General features: G+C 41.7%; 1 protein-coding gene across 8 annotated transcripts in view; it reads right to left on the bottom strand.

The window, feature by feature from the left end:
• Positions 1–27,533, bottom strand: part of LRRFIP1 (LRR binding FLII interacting protein 1) — a 105,524-nt gene that overhangs the window by 36,767 nt on the left and 41,224 nt on the right. For 6 of the 8 annotated variants that reach the window (XM_075829620.1, XM_075829621.1, XM_075829615.1 and 3 more), the window contains exons 2-6: positions 13,971–14,057; positions 10,640–10,657; positions 7,890–7,937; positions 6,114–6,158; positions 4,356–4,403 (exon numbers count right to left, since the gene is read on the bottom strand). In XM_075829620.1, coding sequence (XP_075685735.1) covers positions 4,356–4,403; positions 6,114–6,158; positions 7,890–7,937; positions 10,640–10,657; positions 13,971–14,057 — 246 coding nt within the window. Of the gene's footprint in view, positions 1–700; positions 764–995; positions 1,053–4,355; positions 4,404–6,113; positions 6,159–7,889; positions 7,938–10,639; positions 10,658–13,970; positions 14,058–27,533 lie in introns of all 8 variants that reach the window. The other 2 variants (XM_075829622.1, XM_075829617.1) reach the window with 2 other exon arrangements.

Here is a 27,533-nt window from a genome sequence, read left to right as displayed (position 1 = left end):
AGCCCGATGCGGATGTGAACCCTAAACGTAAATCGCAAACAATGTGAACAGGGCCCAACTTTACCTACACCTAAAAAGTACTGTGCACGAATGTATAGCACTCATGAATCACAATGAGGTCCATCTACAGATAACCTAGCAGCTGCCCACAGCTACAGAGCTACTTACTTAAAAATATATACACAGTGGCTGCAGATATGGGAAAACACGGCGTAGAGCTAGAAATGTGTTGGGTAATGGACATATGAACTCATAATAAGAAACACCCTTTCCACACAAATATTGCAAAGCATTTGGTATTTCAGCAATTAGCAAAGTAGGTCATTGTCTCTTGTGGATGTTGCACTTCAGTAACAGCTGGACTAGAAGGATCGTCAGTCCATGATACTTGATAATGGCCTCATACCAGCATCCCACTAACTGCTGTATGCAGAATGATAGGTAATACCTAGCTCTATGTATATATTTTGCATCAAATAATTAGAAATATCAATACAAAAAGAGTAAAGCAAGTTTAATAGTCATTTCATCCACTAAGTATTATTAATTTGCAGCTTTTGAACCAGACACCAACTGGATTGTGCAAACATATTAATCGCATTGTAATTCACCACACACAGACTTTCTGTTTAGGGGTGTGCGGTTCCCATGCACAAGCGGCACACCCAGCGCCAGATACAACACCAAGCATAGAACCAACCATTGCCTCATCCCTGGGGGGTCCCCGGGAAGACGGGATGGTCTCTCCACTGCCTGTTGAGCTCTGGAGGTAAAGCAAAAACACCACAACTCACATTAACCAACACATGGAGTTGTGGCCATAGTAGGACATAAAGGGCTAGGGTCATTATTTACTACTGTTCACAGGACATTTTTAAAGTGTTAAAAAGGCCCCAAATCAAATAACTGGTTTTGGCTTTTGCCATCTTCAATGCAGCTGAACATATGCCCAGCCAGTGCGGCTGCCACATGCCAATCTTCAGCTCTCCACTGACCCTGCTGGATTTCCTATACGGAGTTGCTCCAAGCAATTCCTCCTCGTAACCATTGGTCTGTTAGAAAAAGAGAAAAAAGTGCTGAGTGATATGTCTGCCGGCCTGTCACACAGAATACACACAGCACAACAAGTCTTCATGCCAAAATAATGAATCCTGAGGCAATGCAGAACTCTATAGAACTTCTAATGAACTAAACCCATAAACCAGTGATGAGCAGTTATTATTGGGGACATGGACCGTGTGTCATATCGGACAACTTCCTGTAGAAAATCACAAGTAAAGCGCAAACACAATTATATGTGAATACAACACTGCATTGCGATTCCACCTTTGGAGCCATTGAATAATATAAAGTATTAGGGAATTCTATACATTTCCATGATATGTTCTTGCAAAAAATGCTGCCTTTAGACTTGGGACATTTCTGACAATAACCTGCAGGTAGTTTCACACTTTTGGCCTACATATCAGCTGTCATGAGCAGTTTATGCCAGTCTATCTACAGACCACAGACAAGCTATAGGGCTGCTCTAAAAGACAGCCAACAGTCTAAACAAGAAAAGGAAACTTGACATTTCCCACAGACCCGCTAGTTATTATTGAAACACTCCCATGGCTTAAAGGCTATGTAAACCATTATAGCTTCATTGCTATTATTATGAATTGTATGCACTTAAAAAAAAAAAATTTCGTTGACTTATTAAAAATTCGCTTTACTTATTGCGATAAGGCTACTATGTATGCAGTACACATAGAAGCTGCCTAGCGCCACTGTAACCAAAATCCGTCAGGTCCAGCAAACTGATGGATTCGTCGCTATGCTGTTTCTATTTATAGTATATTGTGAGAGTGATCATCATCACTCTTGAGTTCCTTTTCTCGATAACCAAATTTGTCCAGGATTCATAAATGCAGTCATTTTGATAATTATAGAAATTGCTCTTACAATATACAGAGAAGCTGCATCGCAAAAAGTCAAAAGAGAATAATAAAAGTCAATTCGAAAAATGTTTTTAAGCACAAAATACAAACATTTAATAAAAAATGGCTACAATGGTTCACATAACCTTTAAAGGGAATGATTCTGAAACTATATTAGGAAAATGCTATATACATAATTCTCATATTTCTATAACCAGTCATAGCAGGGTGACACCTGTGTTTTAATGAATACTTTAGGATGATTGCATTAAACATGGTTAACTTTAATCGTGCAGCATATTGAGTGACTCACAACAAACATAAGGTCATGCAGCTCAGTGATCATCTGGTGACTTTCTGCACAATGGTAAAGGATTGTCACATGACACAAAGCGAACACGGATGACTATATGAGCGTAGCCGGTGCCCCTGCTGCTATCAGCAAAGAACATTGCATCCAATTTTACCATTATTAGGGTCCTTTTACACGAGAAGATAAATTTGTAAAAAGCAAGTGCCGATCGATGACCTAGTGAATCATTAACGTTAGAAAGACATGCATTTATATGCAACAGTCGGATTTTTTTCAGTTAATTTGATCGCTTTTGACATGGCTTCTCTTTTCGGCCAACAAATCCACACCACACCTCCTGTCTAGTTATCGACTCGCAAATGCCTATTAACACAAGGGAACGTACCGCCGACCAACGATAATGTTTTGGTTATCATAAAAAAAGTCAAATCAATGCACATATTTACATTCACACGAGCGCGTCTAAAACACGCGAGAATCTGGTCCGTTATGCATCAGTGTGCTTTGCGAGGGACATGTGTTATTCACGCACTCGCAAAGCACATATTTTTTTTAGTAATTTTTAATTGAATTGATGCGTAAATCACGCACAGCACACGGATCTTGCATCTGTGTGCTGTGCGTGATTTTCACGCACCCATTGAATTCAATGGGCGATAGGTGCGTGAAAAACGCACCAATATATGACATGCGGTGAGTTTTACGCAACGGACACACACTGCGTGAAAACTCCTGCATGTGTGAATGGCCCTATTGAAATCAATGGGTCAGTGTGATGTGCGTGATTTTCACGCTCGTCTGAATGAGTTTTACGCTCGTCTGACGAGTTTTACGCTCGTCTGACGAGTTTTACACTCGTCTGACGAGTTTTACGCTCGTCTGACGAGTTTTACGCTCGTCTGACGAGTTTTACGCACGTCTGACGAGTTTTACGCTCGTCTGAATGAGCCCTTACACTTAGGGTATGTTCACACGCACTAATTACGGACGTAATTCGGGCGTTTTTGCCCCGAATTACGTCCGAAAATAGCCCCTCGATAGCGTTGACAAACATCTGCCCATTGAAAGCAATGGGCAGACGTTTGTCTGATCACACGAGGCGTATATCTACGCGCCGCTGTCAAATGACGGCGCGTAAATAGACGCCCGCGTCAAAGAAGTGACCTGTCACTTCTTTGGCCGTAATTGGAGCCGTTATTCATTGACTCCAATGAATAGCAGCGCCAATTCCGTCCGTAATGGACGCGGCGTTCAAGCGCCTGCACATGCCGTTACGGCTGAAATTACGGGGATGTTTTCAGGCGGAAACATCCCCGTAATTTCAGCCGTTACGGACGCCCTCGTGTGAACATACCCTTAGGGTACGTTCACACTGCTTATTTACGGCTGTTTTTCGGGCCGTAAACGGGCGAAAAATCGGAAGCAGAATGCCTCTAAACATCTGCCAATTGATTGCAATGGGAAAACGGCGTTCTGTTCCGACGGGCTGTTTTTTTACGCGGCCATTTTTAAAAACGTCCTCATAAAAAAAACGGCCGCGAAAAAGAAGTGCATGTCACTTCTTGAGCCGTTTTTTGGAGCCGTTTTTCATTGACTATTGAAAAACAGCTCCAAAAACAACTGTAAAAAACGCGACTGATTAAAAAACGTCTCAACACAAGGAGCTGTTTTCCCTTGAAACCAGCTCCGTATTTTCAGATGTTTCTGAGTTTGTGTGTGCACATACCCTTACTGTTGATTGCAAATTTTTACTGTATATTACGATTTTACACAAAAGTCCTGTGTAAAAGGCCCCTAAATACTATACAAATCTTATTGTGTATGCAGGGTAAGTTAGTAAAAAAAAACAAAAACACCACAGCAAACAAAGGCCTGTTTCACCGAGCATAATATGGGTATATTTTAAACACAGTATTGCGGGTCTAATGACTTGAATAAGCAGCAACATAGGGACCCATGATGCTGCTAGGTCACGTCATTAGACCCGCAGTTGGGCCGAGATTTACATATGCAATACTGACCCACAAATGGGCCCGTATTACGCTTGTGTGAAGCTGGTCACACTCAGGTTTTGGCACGCAGAGTATATTTTACTAAGGTCAGGAAGAGCACGGGTTACTGACCCTAAGACTGCTCCTGCTAGTCACAGACATATCATCTTCATCAGAAGCCTTTAAAAGAGGGAACAATGTAATAGATAAGAGAGATCACCAAGCAAAGAATACAGACATTACTAAAGAGCGGTGCATTTCCCAAAACGTTAAATCTCATTAGTAAAAAAAAAAAGGGTAATTGCTAATGGATGGTTTACCTGAATCAGTATATGGAACATAGATTCTCACGCTTACTGGTCACAGTTGTGCAAAATAATACAGAGAGTCTCAATTTTCCATTTTTTTTTAAATTTAGTTGGTTTTTCAGCACTGCCTAAATACTGACAAAGTACCGTAATTGCTATAAAAGTGTCATTTAGCCTCTGTTCACATCTGCCTTCTGGTTTCCGTTGATAACGTAAAAGTTTCAAAACAGTTGTTCAACCGATACTACCAATGCATGACGGACCCCATTGGACTTCTAATGGGTTCTGCCAGGTTCTGGCCCATTGTTTTGATGGGAAAAAATAACGCTGCATGCTGACTCAATCAGCGAAGGGGGCTTCTATGGACATGTGAACAGCACACAGACACAGTGCTTACTGACAAAGCTCCCTAACTACTAGGATATAAACAAAAAGTTCATAGAGAGGTTATACTTTTATTTTTTGCAAGCATTTTAGATATTTCACAATGATGAAAGAAAATGTTAAAGAGGGTGTCAATTTGTTTCAAAAGCAAATTAATACAGCAGTAATAGACAGAAAAGCAGAATTGAGTAAAGCAAAGCATTATTTTCCATCTCTGCCCTCCTTTCCGTACCAATTCTGACACCCGATTCCCCCTCAACCAGTCTGCTCAAAACTGGAGTGGCAACCAACTGAGAGCAGAAAAGGGGCAGCAGAGATGCGGATCTCCCTCTCAGTACGAGTTCGGCTCTGGTCACACTAGTGTCATGGCTTTTTGTGTTTAATCATAGCAGATTCATCATGGAATGTGTGGTTTATTTTCCTCCTTAAATTGTGCACCTCAGTGGGGATCTGAGGAGAACCCCCACCGAACACATATTGATGGCCCATCCTAAGACTAGGCCATCAATGTAAGATCTTGGGGAAAAAAACATTTAATGAAGCAATTTACTTAGATTGCATTTGTAATCTAGAATCTTAACAATATTTAGGAGCGGTTTTTAGTCTATAAATTATTACGTTTTAAGATAAGGCATATGAGCTTATAAGGCTTAAAGTATTTTCTACTATTAGAGCTATTATGTCATGGATTGCATTAAAGGGTTTACCAATCTTTTTACAAATAGGATTGGTCAGTAAAATGATTTATTTTTTTATGACTGAGTTGGCTGCTGTATTAAAAAAAATTGATCAGGAAGTCGTTTTTTGCTAGGTTCACACAAAGCATAAAAATGACACACTGTGGAACTGGTCTAAAACTCTGCACTAAAATCGACAAATACATTTTGTTGCAAATTTTGGAGCGAAATAGCAGCGAATTTCACCCTTTGCATAGCAATGAATGAAATCTGCGGAATTTCCACAACAGATCTGGCATGCTCCAGATTTGAAATATCCACAGCATGCCTAAAATATGCAGGGGATTTTTTACGCGGCGGGTCAATGGGGTTTGTTAAAACCCCATTCTCTGACATTGTACTATACTTTGTTACAGAATTTCGATGCACACTCGGAAACCAAAGATTCTGCAACAAATACGCAATGTGTGAATCCAGCCTTACAGACTGAAACATGGTAATCACACTGGGTAAAAACTGACCTGGAGATTTCTACGTGGTCTGTGTGAGTACCGCTCACTGTCTTCCTGGAAATGCATTGCGGGAACAAGAGGAAAAACATGAAGCAGCTAAGATTGAGGAGCGAAAGCAGGACATCAAAAATATTAGAGGGCACAGGAAAGGGACAGAGGTAAAACACATAGGAGATGGACAAAACACAAGGAAAAGTGACTAACAGGTAAACAGACAGGCACACTTCTAAAAACAGTCGCAGCGCACCATCAATCTCTAACACATTATAAAATGTGCCCCATAATATTACTCACATTTACACAACTAAATCATGGAAAATATTTTTCATTCTAAATAATGTCTAGATCTGTAGCAAGCTATTTACAGACCCGGAGATTTTGGTACCAAAAACCCCCCACAGTATATAGTCCATGTTTTGGGCAGTGTGCGCTCTCATTATGGAATCAAGTCTAGGTTCACACAAGCATTGTTTTAGGGTCTACTCCCATAAGTCCGACCCTCACAATCTCTCCAGCCAGTAGTAAAAAGCCAGATGTAATATTAGTTTCCTATAAAGTTTCGTACAAGGCGACCTCAGTTTTGCAAAAGGGAATCTTCCGTAGCGGGACAGAGAAATCCTGCATGCCAATCTTCCCCGCCCGGCTATAGACACCAGACAGGCGCACAACTTTTCCATCAGTTGTGTCCTTCTCCCATAGAAAAAGCCGACTAGATACAACTGATATATGTGAATGCATCCTTAGGCATATCACCTTGCATGTTTTTCTGTGCAGAAGGGATTGGACAATTGATTAGGGAAGCAATTTTTCAGTATCAGTTCTCCATTTCTTCCCCCCCCCCCCAAAAAAAAACCCAGCATGTTTACTGGAATGGAGTGACACATTTTGGAGTTTACAACAATAAGGCTATGTTCACACAGAGTTTTTTTATGAGTTTTTTTACGCGGAAACCGTGCCAAACACCTCGTCAAAAACGGCCCGAAAATGCCTCCCGTTGATTCCAATGGGATGCGGGAGCGGTTTTCTCCTGCGAGCGGTAAAACCGCCTTGCGGGAGAAAGAAGCGACATGCCCTATCTTCGGGCGTTTCCACCTCTGACCTCCCATTGACTTCAATGGGAGGCAGAGAAAGCGTATTTCGCAGCGTTTTATGCCTGCGGCTCTCAATGGCCGTGCGCAAAAAAACGCTGCGAAAAACACTGCAAAAATCGGCGTGCAGGGAGAGGAAAATCTGCCTCAAACTTTCAAATGGAATTTTGAGGCAGAAATTACGCCTGCAAAAAACTCTGTGTGAACATAACCTAATGATTATGTGTCTTGAAATATTCCCACTCTCTTTAATACATTTATAATTATACCTGTGGGTTCCTTCACGACATCGTGTAAAAAGAAGAACAATACGCCTGTGACACGAAAATGTAAACATATGACGAGCTACAATATGTATTGGCAGGTGCCATGCATTTAATGTGTAGTATGAGGTGGGGGGGGGGGGGGCAGACCAATAATACGGCATTGTTCACAATGTTGGTTTAAAAAAAAGGATGCATGGAAAAAAACAGAAGGACTGTGTTCATATTATTATATCTGTTTAATATTACTAACGGATTCAACATTTTCATTGCTTGCTAGTCAGTATTGTTTGACAACAGTCGACCAATAACATGGATGAGGACGTTTCATACAAGAAACAAACATTTGAGGCAAGAGACTGACAGATTGACAGTGTGTACCCCAGGAAATAATGAAACAAATATAACGGAGGGATATACTGAGAAACTCCTACCATCCACTGCTCAATGTCACCCCACTTGGTATCCAAACCATAATATTTCTGAAGAAAGAAGAAAAAAGAAAGACAGATCAGGACAGGTATTAAAGAAGCACTCCCATCTCCTATGAACATTTTTATTGCTTTGCCCATTTGTAATGGGCATCTTGTACATGTATATGACAATTATTGGCTCATTGAGTGTCTAGTTTTCAAAAAGCCGGCTCCGTTCGGCTCCCGCGTGCGGTCAGTGGACTGTGTTATGGATTCCGTCCAAAAAAAAAACGGAAACCTGCCGGAATGGTGACAATTAGCAATGTTTCCGTCACCATTGATATCAATGGTGATGCAAACGGAAGCAAAGGTTTCCGTTTGACTTTCCGTAGAGGGGGTTCACCTGACGGAAATCTCCAACCGAACCCCTGAACGAAAAGCGAACGCAGATGTGAACAGGCCCTAAGACGCAGTGTGAACCAGGGAGTCAGATTAGACATCACGTGACGGCACGGGGGAGCCGAACGGAGGCTGTGTTTTGAAAAGTAGACGCTCGGTGAGCAACTAATCATATACATGTACAAGATGCCCATTACAAATGGGCAAAGCAATAAACATTTTCATGGGAGTGCTTCTTTAAGCAGAATTGCAGAAGTCAAGTACAACACTGGTTCCCAGACATTTAGTTAGTATACAGTTAGGATAAGGTTAACATCCCTTTGACGGATCTATTTTTCTGTTTTTAAACGGGTCCAAACGTATACTGTGTAACATATACACATACATTTGTAAATGAAAACAAAAACATATCCATAGGGATCCTATTTATTTTTTCAGAACTGAACAGCATTGCAGTATAAACGCTGTATCCAGCTGGTTGGTATTCACTTATACTTGTGATGGAGCCCACAATTGTGGTGTGAACTCAGTGTTATGAAACACTTGCTGGGAATCACTGGAAATTATGCACTTTCTTACATACACTCCACGATGAAAGAAAATGATCCTGCTATAAAAACAGTTGCCAAATAGATGATTCTTATGATTTACATGGCAGGGGGAGGCAATCTGCAGACCTACAACTACAGCAGAACCTGAAAGGAGGCAGAGCTCTATCTTAAAGGCTAATCTACACCTGTGTAAACATTTTTTTTTATTTTTTTTTTTAAATAGCTCCGATTCCGGCCACCTTTCAGCTGTGCACAACGTCGGGACGCTGAATAATGTCAGGACCCAGCACTGCACCCGAAGCGGACCAAACTCAGGAGCAAGGAGGGTAAGTATATGAATACTATATGCTGAGGCCCTGTAGCTAAGCCTAGAATGTGTGATACAGTCTGCTGGGCCCTGTTTTCTAAGCCGATCATGTGTGATTTGTATGCTGTGCCCTGTATTCTAAGCCATATATATATATATATATATATATATATATATATATATATATATATATATATATATAAAGCTATGCCACTGGATAGGATTAGATACATTGGCTCAGCAGACCTCATCACACACGATAGGCTTAGAAAACAGGGTCCGGCAGACAGTATCACACACAAAAAAAAAAAAACGCGCGCGCATATATATATATATGTGTGTGTGTGTGTGTGTGTGTGTGTGTGTGTGTGTGTGTGTGTGTGTGTGTGTGTGTGTGTGTGTTTTTTTAACGTTATGTTTTTTTTTTGGGGGGGGGTGCCCCTGAACTTTTTAACACCCCTGGCTACTAGTGCTGCATCAATGGGTCACTTAAGAGACCCAGCTATGCAGATAAAAGATGTGGGCTGCAGCCATCGGCCGTGAACAGAAGTTGGGGGAGGGGCCCCAAGAAGAACTTTTGCATAGGGGCCCATGAGCCTTTAGCTATGCAGCTGGCACCGTATTATGGATCTGCACAACATTTACTGTGATTCTATGGAACTGAACTCAAATCACCATACAACCCTATAGTGATTTAAGTATGGTTTAATAGAATTGCAGGAGTCCGGATGTTACAGTCCAGTTACAAAAAACAACAACTCTTAAACAGCCAGTTGTTAACAGCAGCAGCTGCCAAATTAATTCACATTTATGTTTTTTTCCATTGAACTAAAGAAAAATATTAGGAATCGGGTACGCTACAAATAGAGAGAGGGGGGACACAAAAATGATATGGTCAAGACCAAACAATGCATAACTAGGCTGGGTTCACATCTGCATTCCCTTTTCCGTTCTTTTGGTTGGTCATAGGAACAGGAGAATGAGAAAAGGAAGTCTTGGACAGACACTAATGGCGCTTCAGGAACCCATTAACTTTAAAGGCTATGTACACCTTTGAAATAGTTTATATTTTTTTTTATATAAAAATGTCTGTTTGGTGCAACTTTTTAAATACTTATTTACATTTTTTTTTTACTTTTTGAGATACGGCTGCTTTGTATCCTGTATACAGAGCAGATGTATCTAGCGCTGAGACCTGAATCCGTCAGGTTAGCGTCAAGGATAGGTTCAGTGAAAGCGGGTTAGAGACACGCAGGATTCACGTGTTATTGGTCACAATTAAGTTGCTGCGATATTTCTTCTGCCATATTTGACTGGATCTGCAACAGAGGGTCCTAACGAAGCCTCCGACGCAGATGTGAACCTAGCCTAAAGTAGCAAAACAGGAATCCCAAATCTGGAAAAAGAAACAAAGACAAAAAAAAACTAAACACAAAACAAAATAAAAACATTAGAGTTTGATATACTGATAGGTGTAGAAAAAACATGCAGGGCATCACACACATTCACATTACCTTCTGAACCTGGTAAATCTGTACAAGAGGACAAAGAAAGAAAGAGAAAATGACAGTCAGAAAAAAAAAAGAAAGTGAAAAGAAAAACTGCTCCTGTAGATACAGCAGCTGGTTATTAAATTGAGTTTAAAGGAGGTTTCCAGTACGTAAAAACTGATGGCTTATCCTCAGGATAGGCCATCAGCAGCTGATGGGTTGGACTCCTGGGACCCCCGCCGATCAGCTGTTTTGAAGGGGCCGCAGCGCTTGTATGAGCGCAGCTTCCCCTTAATTTCTACTTGCTCACTGAATCGTCTACATGAATGTAGCGGAAATTCACGGTTTTGCAGATTTTTCCCATTGAAGTGAACGGGTGAAGGCTGCAATACTGTGAATCACCACTACATCTGTGTCGACGATTCAGTGAGCAAGAAGAAATGAAGCGGAAGCAGCGCTCGTACGAGCACTGAACCCCTTCAAAACAGCTGATCGGCTGGGGTTCGGGGAGTTGGACCTCGACCCATCTGCTATTGATGGCCTATTCCAAAATAGCATATGATCTGAGCTAAAGAATTACACTAACAATAGAACCAACACGTGGGGTTAACAAGATAATTCAGTCTCAGATAAAGACACATTTTTCCATAAACCGACCTGCCAGTGTTAAAACGTGTTATATATAAACCCCTGGAGGAAGCCGGCGATGCGTGTGGGGTTTCTGTGTACTCCTGGTCCGTCAGTAACCCGACTCTCATTCATTATTGATGGTTGAGCAGATTATATTTTTTGTGTAAACTCCTCATTTTACTAAGGGGGATTAGATGCGGAATTATTGATCAAAAACACTTGTTTTATTTTATATTGCACTAGACTTGTGAAATGTGTTTATCATGGTATCAGATTCCTTTTCCCACTCTTGTATTATTTTGTTCAGGATTATAGATCTTTAGAGCATCTATATTGTACTGTATTCCTTTGCATTGGTGAAGCACACACATGCATTATCATATAGTCCTATTTTGTGTGGAGTTTGGACCTTTATGTTTATGAGAGTTGTCAATCACATTACAATGGTCCTGGGTTTATTTGACAGCAGGAACTATCACCTGTCCAAAAAACTGCAGTTGACGGTTTTATTTTTTTCTTCTAGCCCCCATCGTTGAGATTTCGGTGCCGTTAGTTCTGGTGTCCAATATGCAAATAATGCCTTTGACTGTAAACGGGGCAGGTAACACCCGTCACTTCATGAGGGGTAACAGCCCACTTGAATATGCCTTCATTGAGAAGGTGAAACGTTGCAGACTATGTCTGGTGATTAAACCACTTTATTTTTGAGTGCTGCTTCACTATATATATATATATATATATATATATATATATATATATATATATATATATATATACCCCCAAGGACAGGAGGAGGTGTGTGTAAACTGAGACTCATGCACTAGGATTGGCAACATTTAGAGGACAATTTAGGTCAGCCTGGCACGTGACAAACTTAGAATATACCATTATGTCCGTGATTTGAGAAGAGGCGCACAGGCTGTGCTGACAACTCCTCTTACAAGTAACCTGAACTTTGGCAGTAAGAGCAAGAGATGTGGCTCTGCCAAAACGCCCATTTCTAGTTTTACAGTAAACTGGAATACAAGGTTTCCTCCCACAATATGAAAATATTTAGCAGCATTCCTGTATATAAGGAGGTAATAAAGTAAGTGTCTCTTGTACACATGATCTGGCAAGAGGACACACATTCAGATCACCAACTATAGAATGTACTATACAGGATATATCTCCAGGCATGTTTGATCATCTGAACTTCTTCCATGCCAGTATTCTGGTTATAAGTGGCCCCATCTTACAATCCTGTTCATACAGTAGAGTTATAAAACACCCAGACTGGCCCATGTACTTCTGAAATGAAGAAAGAGCAGCCAAGATAAACCTAGACAGGTACTCTCCCCTACTAGTGTGTGTTTACACAGGGATTCTGCTGACCTGTCTAGGAGTCGTGTGAGATGAACAACAACAATTCCTGCCCGAGTAAACGGACGTATTGGTCTAAACTTTAAAAGCCTGCCCTCGTAGTGTCGCTTAGCCAAACACTTCAGCCACGGGGCACAACAGAAACAACTTCCAGTACACAATATCCGACTGGTTGTGTTTTACTGTCTTGTGTCATGACTGTTGTATCAATAGTAGTAAATTCCTCCACACCTTTAATTCATGTTTACCTGTAATCACCTGAACTACACAATAAGAGTGATCAGAACGTATTTCTACATGGATAGCAGAATACTAAACATACCATAATGTTATTTTTATATTTGAACAGCTCCCATGCCGGGGTATTCTTCTTTCGGACTGCAGTTCTTTTTCAACACATTCAAATGTTGGTGAAGAAATATTCCTGGGTCCAGTACGTCACTGCAGCTTACATAATAAATGATCTGCACCCGCTCATACAGCATGTAAGGCAATACCTAGTGAAGTCTAATTCCGGTGGCCTCTTTTTTTTAAAAATTATTATTATTTTGATTGGCTCTAGCCTTTGAAGTGTTAACTCATTCGATATTCAGGGGCCCTCATATGTAACAAGTAGACAAAAGTAGAGCAGTTGTCCATAGTAACCAATTCATTTCAGATTCGGGTTTACCTTGTGCCGGATATGAAAATTAAAGAAGTAAACTGACTGGTTGCTTTGAGAAATTGCTCCCCCTCACACCTCAGGGAGCACAAAAATGGGACATAAAGATGATACTAGTAAAACCCAAATCGATATAAAAAATAAATAAAAAATAAACAAAAAACAAAAAATAAAAAACTTACAAGCGTCAAGGATACCTCACTTAGCCTAATGCAAAAAGATCAGAACGGACAGTGCACACCATCCTCAGCTACAATATACCTCAAGATAGCAATATATGCAACTAACAGGGGACTTGGCATTAAGGGAATAGTAATGTAGCGATTCATTGCTTCACTACCTTGAAAGAACATGACGGGCATACACTAGTCACATTGACTTGACTCATGGATTCCTTATACTTTTCGGATTTCCTAATAATACACAGATCACGTCAGTTAGTCATCATCCAAAGCCATTTAGATCGTTATGTATTTCATTACAAACCGCTCTAAAGAAGAACTCTTGATAGCAAGTACTACCACTATACCCCAAATATATGTTTATGCCTCACACAACTGCTCTAAAATGGATAAGATGCCAGCATGACCCTTTTGATGAAAAGGTTACTGTGAATGCTTTAGCACAATGATTATTGAATCTAGATTTGCTGGATTATTTTATTCTACAGCCCAGTGATGATTTTCTGTTGGGATACATTACCTCTTTCTGCTGTCTCTCCAGTTCCTTCATACGAATTTCTCTGGCTTCAGCTCGCGCTGCCCGCTTAGCCGCCAACCGAGCCTCTGCCTGTGGAAACATAACCGTAACAATTAAACTTAAAACATTTTCTACACAACATATTTAATTTCGTTTCCATGGAAGGATTATGAAGCCCTTTCTTTGCATGTAATATAAGAAAAATGTGTAATAACAGTAATTTGTCTAATGCTCATTTTTCTCTCCTAACAGAAATTGTTTTGTATAAAGTGCCATCATGTTCTGGGTTACTTTAAATAGTAAAACATTGATAGGTAATACATTGTAACAAGCACATACATACAAAACACTAAGGCTATGTTCAAACTGAGTTTTTTGAGGTGGAAACCGCACCGCAAAACTCGTCAAAAACGGCTCGAAAATGCCTCCCATTGATTTCAATGGAAAAGCGGAGGCGTCTTTTTCCCGCGAGCGGTAAAACCGTCTCGCAGGTTAAAGAAGGGACATGCCCTATCTTCGGGCGTTTACGCCTCTGACCTCCCATTGACATCAATGGGAGGCAGAAAAAGCATATTTCACTGCGTTTTATGCCTGCGGTGCTCAATGGCCGCTGGTCAAAAACGCTGCGAAAAACAGAGTGAACTAGATACAAGAGAAAACATAGCCAATGAAAATGTATAATCTATAAGGAGTAGCTCTATTCTTGTAAGGAGGCGCAGTGTTGGAACAGGACAGGTTTTATCTGTTTGGGAGTGGAGAGGGATGGACAAAACTTAGTCAAAGTTTATCTGGTTGGACTTGCTTTTCTTTTTGGTAAGAATTATGTGTGAATAGGAGAAAAGGACTTAGGGTATGTTCACACGGCCAAATTTCAGACGTATACGAGGCGTATTATGCCTCGTTTTACGTCTGAAAATACGGCTACAATACGTCGGCAAACATCTGCCCATTCATTAGAATGGGTTTGCCGACGTACTGTGCAGACGACCTGTTATTTACGCGTCGTCGTTTGACAGCTGTCAAACGACGACGCGTAAAAATACAGCCTCGTCAAAAGAAGTGCAGGACACTTCTTTGGACGTTTTTGGAGCTGTTTTCTCATAGACTCCAATGAAAACAGCTCCAAAATCGGACGTAAAAAACGGCGCGAAAAACGGCGCGAAAAACGCGAGTTGGTAAAAAAACGTCAGAAAAGCAGGGTCTGTTTTCCCTTGAAAACAGATCTGGATTTTCAGACGTTTTTGTTGACTACGTGTGAACATACCCTTAAACTTCGCTGGGATCGAACTTCGGAGGCAGTTTTTAGTAAAAACGACAGTAAAACAAAAAGTACAGAACTACCCGCAGCAACAACGGTACGACTGAATATTCACAACTCTGTATTATTTGGTAAAACATTGTCACAATTTCTAAAAATGTGCGGTTTTTGTTTTATTTTACGATCAGTTACAAGTTTAACCCTTTAATGACCGCCTATTTTAAACCTTAATGACCAAGCAATTTTTTTATTTTTTCCATCGTCGCATTCCAAGAGCTATAACTTTTTTATTTTTGCATCAACATAGCTGTATAAGGTCTTGTTTTTTGTGGGACAAGTTGTATTTTTTAATAGCACCATTTTGGGTTAGATATAATTTATTGATTAAAGAGGCTCTGTCACCAGATTATAAGTGCCCCATCGCCTACATAATCTGATCGGCGCTGTAATGTAGATAACAACAGTGGTTTTTATTTTGAAAAACGATAATTTTTGAGCAAGTTATGAGTAATTTTAGATTTATGCTAATTAGTTTCTTAATGACCAACTGGGCGTGTTTTTACTTTTTACCAACTGGGCGTTGTACAGAGAAGTGTATGAGGCTGACCAATCAGTGACTAATCAGTGACCAATCAGCCTCATACACTTCTCATTGTTCCAGCCTATTGTTACAGTGTGATTGTGCAGTGAAAGAAGCCAGGAGGGAACAATGAGGTGAATGAAGCCGATTGGTCACTGATTGGTCAGCGTCAGACACTTCTTTACAACACCCACTTGAAAAACGACTCCAAAAACGTCCCAAGAAGTGACATGCACTTCTTTTTCGAGGGCGTCTTTTTACGCGCCGTATTTTGACAGCTACGCGTAAAATTACACCTCGTGGGAACAGAACACCGTAAAACCCATTGAACGCAATGGGCAGATGTTTGTAGGCGTAATGGAGACGTTTTCGTAAACCGCCCGAATCACGTCTGAAGACACTGCGTGTGAACATACCCTAACACTTCAAAAAACACGCCTCAAAAAAAATGCTTAGAAAAAAAAAAAATCAAAAGACACTTTCAAAACCAGCTCCAAAAATGCCTGGATTTCTTGAAACCAACCTCTTAATTTTCAGCTTGAACATAGCCACTCTATTCAAAAGTCTGTTGAAAAAAAATGGACCGGAAGCCATCGGTCCATGTATTGCGGCCGTATAAAAGGTCACGGATGTGTGAATGAGGCCTAAAACGTAGTTACTTACATATGTAACTCTTTCACTAGGTTCCAGGCTTCTTGTTTAATAGAACGCAATTTAAAGATTTCACATATCCCAATAATCTGTTCCCCCTTATTATATTACAGCAAAGTTACCTGAGAAGGCCCCTCACGGGGCACGTGTAAAGAGCAGCACAGCCAGGGACAAGTATCGGAAGGCCCCCTCCCCTGCCTCTCAATTTACTCAACAAGGAATTTTATTCTCAAAATAAATTTGCAGCATTGTTTGCTTTGGATTATTAATAGTATTACACCCCAGAAAGTTTACAACTTTATCCATCAAAGTCTTTTTTCTTCATACATCTTTCATTGCATAAGAAAAATAGAAAGTACTGAATACGGTGGCAGAAATCGGATTGGTAAGTTCACATTTTAAACCTATGGTCACATTGTCACATGGATATTCTGTGCATTATTAGGGTATGTTCACATGGCTTATTTACGGACGTAATTCAGGCGTTTTACGCCTCGATTTACGTCCAAAAATGCTGCTCGATAGCGTTGGCAAACATCTGCCCATTCATTAGAATGGGTCTTACGATGTTCTGTGCACACGGTCATTTTTTTTACGCCCTGCTGTCAAAAGGCGGGGCGTAAAAAAGACGCCCGCGTCAAAGAAGTGCCTGTCACTTCTTCAGACATAAATGGAGCCGTTTTCCATGGACTCCATGGAAAACCAGCTCCATTTAATGTCCGTAATGGACGCAGCGAAAAGCGCCTCAACATGCCATTACGGAGCTGTTTTCTCCTGAAAACAGCCCCGTAATTTCAGCCATTACGGACGCTGCCGTGTGAACATACCCTCAGTGTATGTTCACACAATTTTTTTTTCAGCAAGAAAAATCTGCATCAAAATCCCAACAGGAATTTTGAGGCATGGTTTGCCCTGCCTGCACTTTCTTTGCCGTGTCTTTTGCGGCGTTTTTCAGTCACGGCATTGAGCGGGCAAAACGCCACGAAAAACACTTTGTCTCCCAATGTGAGGTCAGAGACTGAACTGCAGGAAGAAAGAGCATGGCGCTTTTTTTTCCCATACACAGGAAAAATCCACCTCCCATTGAAATCAATGGGAGGAGATTTCGGCTGTTTTTTGGCGTGGCTTCCGACGCGGTTTCCGCGTCAAAAACCGTACCAAAAATCTGTGTGTGAACTAGCCCTTATAACGGTGTATATTCCCACCATCTTTCTCCTATAAAAGGCACCAGACTAAAGCCGACCACATTAGATCACTGTCGGCCTTGTTTGGCCAACAGCTATCTCTCCGATTCCCCCATACACATACATGCTTGGCATGGACTAGAATGCTCTCTGCGTGCATGTTTATTTCAAACGAAACAGGGGCATAAGCCACCAGCAGGCAGCAGCTTATCTCCCGCAGGAACAAAGAATCGAGCACGTTGCAATTCAACACCCCCAACATCTACTGTTGGGCTATACCCATACACAGTAGATCATCTTCCAATACTGCCAAAAATATAAAGTACAGTAAAAAAATGAAAAAAACAACAAAAACCAGTATCTAGATCTAGGTGTCAACCTGATACCTCTCAAACATTTGCCAAAAGGAAACTCTTTGGCATACGTTTGCCCCATAGAAAGTTGTATGCACATTACGTCATTATTGTAAAATATTTTTTATACAAACATATACTGCTGATGTATGCAGCTCTGGACTAAAATATAGGCAGTAACTCGGGATCAGTAAAAGACAAGTAATGAGATGGATTAGATAGAGATAGATAGATAGATAGATAGATAGATAGATAGATAGATAGATCTGTGAGACACATGGGCTCTTGTTCTGTAAATAGCAGTCTGTATTCTGCTGACAGATTCACAAGGAATGCAATTTTCCTACCACAGTAGCTCTACAGTATTACTGGGTTGCTCATGTTCATAAAAAGAAAAGATTCCAATAATAATAGTACACTGGTAAATTGTAGTGTACGCAGTTCTGTAATATACAGGTACAGGTGAACCTATACTTTTAGTTATATTATATTTTCAGAATCACTCCATTAACAGCAGTGATGGAATGATTGTACAATTGCAGGACTGTAGAGTAGTTCACATTCCCCATTGTTGTGCAGGGCAATAGCGATTCCCTAAGGTTACATTCACACGAGCGTGAATGATTTACACGCATACATAACGCACGTAAATCTGTCCGTGTGCATTGCGTTTTGCATCAGTGTGTTTTGCGAGTGGCATTTGTTTTTCACACACTCGCAAGCACTTTTTTTTTCAATGTATTTGATGCGTAAAACACGGACAGCACATGGATGTGCAGCCGTGTACCGTGCATGGTTTTCACGCACCCATTGACTTCAGTGACATGCAATGGACACTCGCATGTGTGAATAGCCCCATTGAAATCAATGGGGCCGTGTGACGGCACACGGATGAGATTCACTCTCATGTGAATGAGCCCTTAGGGGCAGAAAATCCACTAAAAAGAACTACAGTGCAACTCAAGTGTGTAAACCCTATTTACACAAGGTTAGAAAGAAAAAAAAAGCTGATTTTATGGCTTATTCTGCTGTAGAAAGGTTGTGAGTTTCATCTAGTGATTATTAATGGGTTAAAGCGGAGCTCAAACAAACGTCATAATCCCCATGATTCTGGAGCGGAGTTTCTAGGTGGATATTTTGCAGATTTTTCTAACATTGTAACACCGTATTTGGGAAATAAATAAAGGGGAATTCTAGTGAAAATGAAGCTTCCCATTATTAATTGGGTGTTCATTCAAACTCCCTAAGGTATAGTCACTGCAGGAACAGAACTTGTGCCCACACGAGAGATGCCAGAGGTGACCTGCTGGGACGCCATCTTCTTGCACAGACAAGGGTGTTCAGCCGTAAGGGCTTGTCCACACGTAATGGATTTGCTGCGTTTTTTTTCAAGCCGGAGAGATGGGACATCTCCCCTGAAAAGCAGGAATTCAGTCCACTTTCCGCAGCAGGAATGGACATGAAAAATACGCACTGCAGATGAATTTCAGGACTGACATTTTTTGCAGCGTGTGGATGAGATTTGTTCATTCACATCCACTTTGCTGCTACTGTATTCCGCTGCGTATTTTCCATCCGCAACGCCAAACGGAAAATACGCAGCAATTCCGTTACATGCGGACAAGCCCGAAGTCTGAAATGGGGTTTAGGACGTTTTTTTTTTACATTTGTGACACAAAACAACCACGTAAATATAGTGCTAGTGTTTTCAGAGAACTCTAGAAAGTAAATTGGCCAGACTCAGATCGGCATCTATGTAAAAAAAAAAATATATATATATATATATATATATATATAATCTTTCAGATCATCACTTCTTGTATTCATTCACTGAATCAGCCTTTCATACACCATACAATGGATATCTCTACAAGGTAGAACAGTGAAGGAAGACGTGCGCGGGGAGACGCCCCTGGGAGCTCACCAAACTACTCATAGGAAGGAAGACAAGTCATTTACTGTACACATTTTACTAACACAGGAAACCTCGGAATAACATCGCACACAACCGTAACACAATGACGAGGGATCTCCTCTTACTTCACTACTAAATATATTGGTCAACACTATCCCAATATACTCCTGAATATAAATCCTCCTCTGACAAGTGGTCAAAATTATTTTCAACTATTATATTATATTTTAAAAATACAGGTAATTCTGTTTCAGGAACAGCTGGATGACAAACACGGACACCATTACAACTCCTACAAGGGCTGCCTCAATCCTTTCTAAGCCTCCAGAATGGGAGGTTTGCCTAGATATGTTGTTATGCGTTCCTGCTCGTGGGTCAGAATAACTAGGCAGATTTACAAATCGAGTACTCTTGGAAACCTGGGGGCAACCGCTGTCGGAGGTGTAATGAAAGGCATATTGCTTGTAATCCATCTTTCCCAGAAACGGAATTACCTGTACTTTTTAAATAACTTGACAAAAAAAGGACAACTGGGATTTATATTTCGGCCCGTGAATACTGGGCATCGAAAAACAGAACATGTTCTATTGTTGGCCGTTTTCACAGCCCGATGGCCCCCATAGGACTCAGTGGATCAGTTTTTAACAGGCCGTTTTTGATAAATCAATCCATGTGACGGCCGTTAAAAACGGATTTATCACAAGGGAATTCAATTGTCCATATCCTTAGGACGTGGACACGCAAGACAGCGCTGGCGAGGTAAGGGTTCAGCTTTTATTGTGATGCAAAGGCACAATAAAGTCATCGTGTAGCCGGTGTCGGCGTGGAGAAGGCCTCGTCAGAAGAGACCAGGCCTAAATCGCTCGAGAAGAAGACAGCTTGGGGAGCGGGAACAGGGGAACTCTACATGGGCACTGTGGTGTTTTCAGGGGGTTAGGACAAAAAAAAAACCTGACAAATTAAACCGATGACAAACAGTCGTTAAAAATGGTCACACGGCTGGGAAACGATTAAAATTTAGAGCCACACGGATGCAAAATGGCAACGAAAAAATGAAAGTTGATCCATTTTTAATGGCCGTTCTTTTCACGGTCGTGTGATTATAGTCGTGATTTTCTGATTTGAGCGACTTCCTAACTAGTCAGTTTTATACTAAAAAAACGTTTTGATGATGAAATCATAAGGTCTGTGCAGACCCCTTCGCTTTGCTCAATGCCATTCACGTCGTCACCAAGGTGGCAGCAGAGACATAAAAAACAAACAATGAAAATGCCGGTAGAAGAGCGAAGGTGGGATCTGCTCTGCACAAAAATATATCTTGTTTAAAAACACTTGGGGATTATTTTCACACATAATCCAAACACTATTAATCCAGTTTCTGGAGACTGGTACTCGCAGCTCTGATGGTGAACAGACAGACAGCTGCGAGACCTCAACTACTGCACCTCCCCACCAAAGTCCCGTGTGACAGCAGCACCATATTCACCTTTCCTCATAAAACTAAAAGGACTATCACTGTTTAATAATCCAAGATGTCCGGGTGAAGGATAGACAAAGCCTTATTCTTCAGGAGGATTTTATGCTAAAGATAGATTAGGTCTGCCACACGTTAATACAGAGCAGGAACCGCCGTGCAGGGGTTGTCTTCCTCAGGGTTATATTGCACTCACTATAAGGCCTTATTCACACGACAGTGATAAACGGTGCGGCATCATATACAGGGAGGCCGTGCGGCATTATATACAGGGAGGCCGTGCGGCATCATATACAGGGAGGCCGTGCGGCATCATATACAGGGAGGCCGTGCGGCATCATATACAGGGAGGCCGTGAAACATCATATACAGGGAGGCCGTGAAACATCATATACAGGGAGGCCGTGCGGCATCATATACAGGGAGGCCGTGCGGCATCATATACAGGGAGGCCGTGCGGCATCATATACAGGGAGGCCGTGCGGCATCATATACAGGAAGGTGTGTGGCATCATATACAGGGAGGTGTGTGGCATCATATACAGGGAGGTGTGTGGCATCATATACAGGGAGGTGTGTGGCATCATATACAGGAGGTGTGTGGCATCATATACAGGAGGTGTGTGGCATCATATACAGGAGGTGTGTGGCATCATATACAGGAGGTGTGTGGCATCATATACAGGAGGTGTGTGGCATCATATACAGGGGGTGTGTGGCATCATATACAGGGAGGTGTGTGGCATCATATACAGGGAGGTGTGTGGCATCATATACAGGGGGGTGGGTGGCATCATATACAGGGAGGTGTGTGGCATCATATACAGGGGGGTGGGTGGCATCATATACAGGGGGGCTGTAAATAGTGTCTAGGTGGACATGTGACCTTCCTTTTCATTGTGTTGGGAAAAAAAAAAAAAGCCTCAACAATTACATTTATCAGTTTTTTTTTTTAAGGGCCATGAAAAACTGATGCAAGACGGATGTCAAACGGCCATTAAAAACGGACAGACGGACTGGAAATGGGTGAAAATTTAGAGACACTGATGCAAAATGGCCATGAAATACTGACAGTTGATCAGTTTTTAATGGACATTTTTTTTCACTGTCGTGTGACTATAGCCTATGGAAAAACATAATTCAACAAGCAAACCATATTTATAAAGCCCACTGTTGCCACAAAGGGGACATTGCTTCCAAATGGTGTTCTTGCTTGCAAAGTATTATACAACAGGTTTATGCAGGGACATCCTACGGAGTGGTACACCAGTATTGGTAAATATGCCACAATACGTCCAACTCAATGCATCTGCTACAAGACAAGCACAAGTAGTGACACACGTGGAGACTATAACCGGAGTGCTAGAAATGGGCAGATATTCTAGTGGAACATGACATTTGTGCTATCCGCCAATGTCGCCCAGCAGTTGCACTGCATAGATTTAGTGGAAACAGTCACTGCTGAGTTTATCTTCTATAGGGGAAAAAAAAAGTTACTCAAGAAATATTAAAGTTGCACGATGTGACTAGAGTTGCACTGCACAAGTAGATGCTCTAGGCAGGCCACATAATGTCCACCTCTGCCCTGAAAATTCAAAAGAGGACAGAGTTGCCAATGTCTACTGAACGTTTTCACAAGTGGGCATGTGGCATACCAACTATAAGCTGTAGGCAGGGGCGTAGCTAAAGGCTCATAGGCCCCGATGCAATAGTCCTTCTTGGGCCTCCGCCACCAACTTCTCTTTATTTCGAGCAGACATGTGATCATGTCTGCTGGGCCCTGTATCTAAGCCAACCACATGGTAGGCTTAAATACAGGGACCCAGTGGACAGTATTCTTATACTTACCCTCCTCGATCCTGAGCCGGGTTTGCTTCGGCTCCGGGTGCAGTGCGGGTCCTGACACCATTCAGCGTCACAACATCATGCGCGGTGCACATAACATTGTAACGCTGAAAGGTGTTAGGACCTGTGCTGTGCCCGGACCCAACTAAGGATCGAAGTTGGTAAGTATACGGTCAGGGGCAAACGCAGGAATTTTAAATGGGGGTTTCTAAACGCATCCTTTTCAAACTAAGTTATGTTTGTCACGTTCCCGCTACCCTGTAGTATTTACACGAGTATTGGTCTGCATGTATCCACCAGCCAAGCCCTTTATATTACAAGTTCTAATAAAAAAAGGGTTAGGCGGTACGTGCTGACCACTACTGGTAGCATAAAAACCAGCGGAGTGTGCCGCGCACAAGCCCTTTCCATGGTAGGGAGTGCCGCGCACAGGCCCCCTTCCTACTGCAAAGTGCCGCAGACATGCCCCCTCCTCAGTAGAGAGTGATACACACAACAGCCCCCTCCCTAGTAGTGAGTGCCGCAGACAACAGCCCCCCTTGTACATAGTGCCACACAGCCCCACCTTGTACATAGTGACACACAGCCCCCCCATTGTACATAGGGCCACACAGACCCCCAGGAAGATAGTGCCCGGATGCCCCCAAACACAAAATATATATACTCACCTAGCCCCGTTCCCGCAAAGAATGGAGCTCCACAGTCTCCTCAGTCCTGCAGCCTATGAGGCACTGAGATGGGACCCTTGCGTAGGCCAGAATGATCAAGTGACATCATCATGCTAGTCTGTGTAGGGATCCTGGCCCAGCGTCTTATAAGCTGCAAGCCTAACGTAGGCTTTAGCCTAGTGAAAGCTCCTTTCTCTGCCATAGTATTTAAGTGTATCTGATTCCTGAGGACACAGATACAATTGAATGTGGCAGTCACCCGGGGCACCGGGCCGATGCTAGCGACGTTAATAGTATGTAAGAACCTCCAACCCTGGTCACAGGGGGGTGGGTTTCCGGGCAACTGGAAAACCGACCTGCGTGCCCCCTTTAGTGTTACTGTAGTAACAGGGCCCATGTAGTTTATTACCTAGGCCACAGTTACTACAGTAACAGTGGATAGACGTGGTATGGAGCAATTGCGGCCATTGAGACCCCCATAGCTACGTCACTGGTTGTAGGTCAGCAACAATACTAACCTAGCAGAGCAAATCTCAGGAAGAAATTTGCTGTCATCTTACTTAGTTTTTGGTCATTTTTGGAATTAATTATGAAAGTTCTCGTTGCCTGGATACAAAATAATAAAAAAATAATTGGACTGGCTTCTGGAGATGTGATTTATCTCGCTCTGTACTAAATTCAAAGCTGGTGATGGATTGGGGTTTCTGCATTCTTCTATAAATGTAGAGGCTGAAAACCCATACAGACCTAGTCCTGCAGACAGCGGAGAGTTGGGTATAATTGTATCCAGTCTAGATCCTGGCCTGATGACTAAGGCTCTGTGCACATCACGTTTGTGGCTTATGTTTAACGTATACTTCGGGGAAAAAAACGCTGTATACGTCAAACGCAGGGAGTTTAATGGTATATGTTAAACGTATAAGTCACTAACTGTTTTGACATGATGCATATGTTAAGCAAATACCATTATAGTCTATGGGTAACAGATGCCACTGCTAAGCATCTGTCTAATGCATACGTCGCCCAAAGACTATTACTTTATCCGTTTAACATATACGTCATAAAAGGTTATTAAAAGCCCATGGCGTATACATTAAACATATGCATGTGACGTATGTGATATGGTGGTATACGTTACCCATAGACTCCCATGTTAAAAAAAAACCGTATACCGCACGGTATACTTTTTTTGCGGGATCCTTCAGGATGGAATAGCGTAGTATGTATATACCAGCCCAACGCACGCCTAAAGGATACTCTTTTGTCCTCTGTTGGGCTAATGGAGCCTATAGACACATTTAGTGTGTACATCGGGAGCTTTCCTGAAAACAATGTGAACAGAGCCTAAATTTATTTTACCTATGATGATATATTGTAGCAAACTATAAGGACAGAAAAGATTTTATGCTGCTACTAATGTACTTAGCTCTCAGAAGACTGCCTAGAGACTGCATGCAATTGTATTGAGAAAAAAAAAAGTCTCATGTAAATTAACCCCTAACAAAGAAGTGTTTTATACTGACTGAAGACGTTTCTGAACAGGTAGGGAAAGGGCAAACTAGAGGCTCCTGGAAGGTGAGAAGAATGCCATTTTCCTCTAATAATATATTGCAAAGTTTTTTGGTATTCACATGCAACCTACTGTTTGATGTTTTTGTTTTTTAATGCCAACACATACATAAGCGTCTGAGACCAGGACTCCATAACAAGTGGCTACAGACACTGGTGTTAGAAACCTGTATGAACCTGACCGACCACTATTATGACTATGAGCAGGCAAGCTTTGTTTATTGGATACATTGTAGCGGTTGAACAAGATAATAAAGTACGTTACTTACATAGTTATTTTCTAAATACCAAAGTAATAATAGTCTTGCTATTATACTGCAGTGATTCAGTCATTGTGTAGAAGAAAAAAAACTAAACAGCGCTGCCAACAGTACTCCACCCAGCTGTGAGTGTACCCACGTGTGCCATCAAGTGTCACCGCTGAGATGTCAGGATATACAACAAAACACACAACACATAGTGGACAAGACCAGGGTAAGAAGGACAGGAGGTCTTCTCTCATCTTATATGTGATTGTATACATTCCTAACTGCGGAATGTGCACCAGTGTCTCGCCACACAATGTAACTTATATGCGATTAGAGCCGCACAACTTTCCCAGATCATTTTATTATTTTTACAGGAGAGGATACTGAATTTGTGCATACCCGTTGGACTGTATTGCATGTATCTATTTCTATGTAACCAGAGTGGCCACAATGTGGCATTTTCCATACGACTTCTGACCACCCACCCCTATTCCATAACAAAATTCTGTGACCGTGTCCTTGATTTTGTCAGCCAACACATCTGTGATCCTTTTTTCCCTTTCTGACTTTCTCAATCTTCGACTGGCACAAGAAATGATGACAGCTACAATTATGTGCCCACTCCTATGTAGCTCCTGGAAGAGGTGTATGGAGTAATAGAGGACCATGATAAGTGTGTGGTATTATTGGGGCACTGTGGTATTGGCACTGCCTGGCTGGCACATTTGCATAGGAACCGTTATGGCTGGCACAGTTCAATGGTGTAGCAGTAACTTCTTATTGAGGACTGTTATTTAATTATTTTATGGTCAGTGCTTTTTGACTGGCACAAAAATTGGTCATTCTCTGTGGCTGGCACAATAATATGTCAAATTCTGAACTGATGTTATTACTGTTCTGACTTTATATGTTTCTTAGGAACCATGGCCCCAACTGAGTAATATGTGAAAGGTTATAATCAGAGCAATGGAGTTTTGGGTGGTATATAAATACTGAATAATAAGAATCGGAAAATGGGTGAGAAAACATGCAGCAAAATGAAACATTGCTAGTAAACGTCTGAAAATAACGTAAAAATCTCATGGGCCTGTATAAAGCTTTATACATAAATATTGTCAATTCTCAGCCTGTCTTTGGAGGATAAATGATGGGAAATCATTATGGGAAATCATGCCGAAAGCTACAGCACAGAAACGGTTGCCTGCTTATCCTGTACGAGCACATTGCTGCAGTCACAACTTCCTGTTACTCAAACTAAGAGAGCAGCAGTGGGGTAAGAGGAGAGCGCACCATCATACAGCAGAAACCACAAAAACACTGACAAAATATAACAATGTTAAAGTGTGGCAAAAAAACTAAAAACTTCTGTCACTGCCTGAGCTGGGAGACATATCCCAGTCCACAAACTATGACTTACACCCCATTATAAGGAGATCACGGGACTCCACCTGCCTGTGCCCTCCAGAACGGTGCCCATCAAAATCCACCCTGTCACCTGTATAAAAAATATTGCAGCATCTAGCACAGGGGGAATTTACTTATTATACAGCTGCCCACACTCCAAGCCGGCACGGAGGTACCAGGACAATGAAGATCACAAGAAAGTGAGGGGTAACTGGGATCAAACAACATCCCCATATAAAATAGGGAAAAACAGCTAAATATGAGAACTGGAGGAGATGTCGTATTCTGTAAAGTTGGTAAAAAAATTGTATCTGTTTCTGATGAAGCTGGGTGACAACCTGTATGGCCTACATTAAAGCTCACACAGGAGTTGTCACTCTGCTTCCCGGAAAACATGAATGAAAAGGCTACCAAGGG

The sequence above is a fragment of the Rhinoderma darwinii genome, chromosome 6 (assembly GCF_050947455.1).
Source record: "Rhinoderma darwinii isolate aRhiDar2 chromosome 6, aRhiDar2.hap1, whole genome shotgun sequence".
NCBI classification, from domain to species: Eukaryota; Metazoa; Chordata; class Amphibia; order Anura; family Rhinodermatidae; genus Rhinoderma; species Rhinoderma darwinii.
Note: the sequence above shows the minus strand (reverse complement) of the source record. Positions and strands in the feature narration are given on the sequence as shown.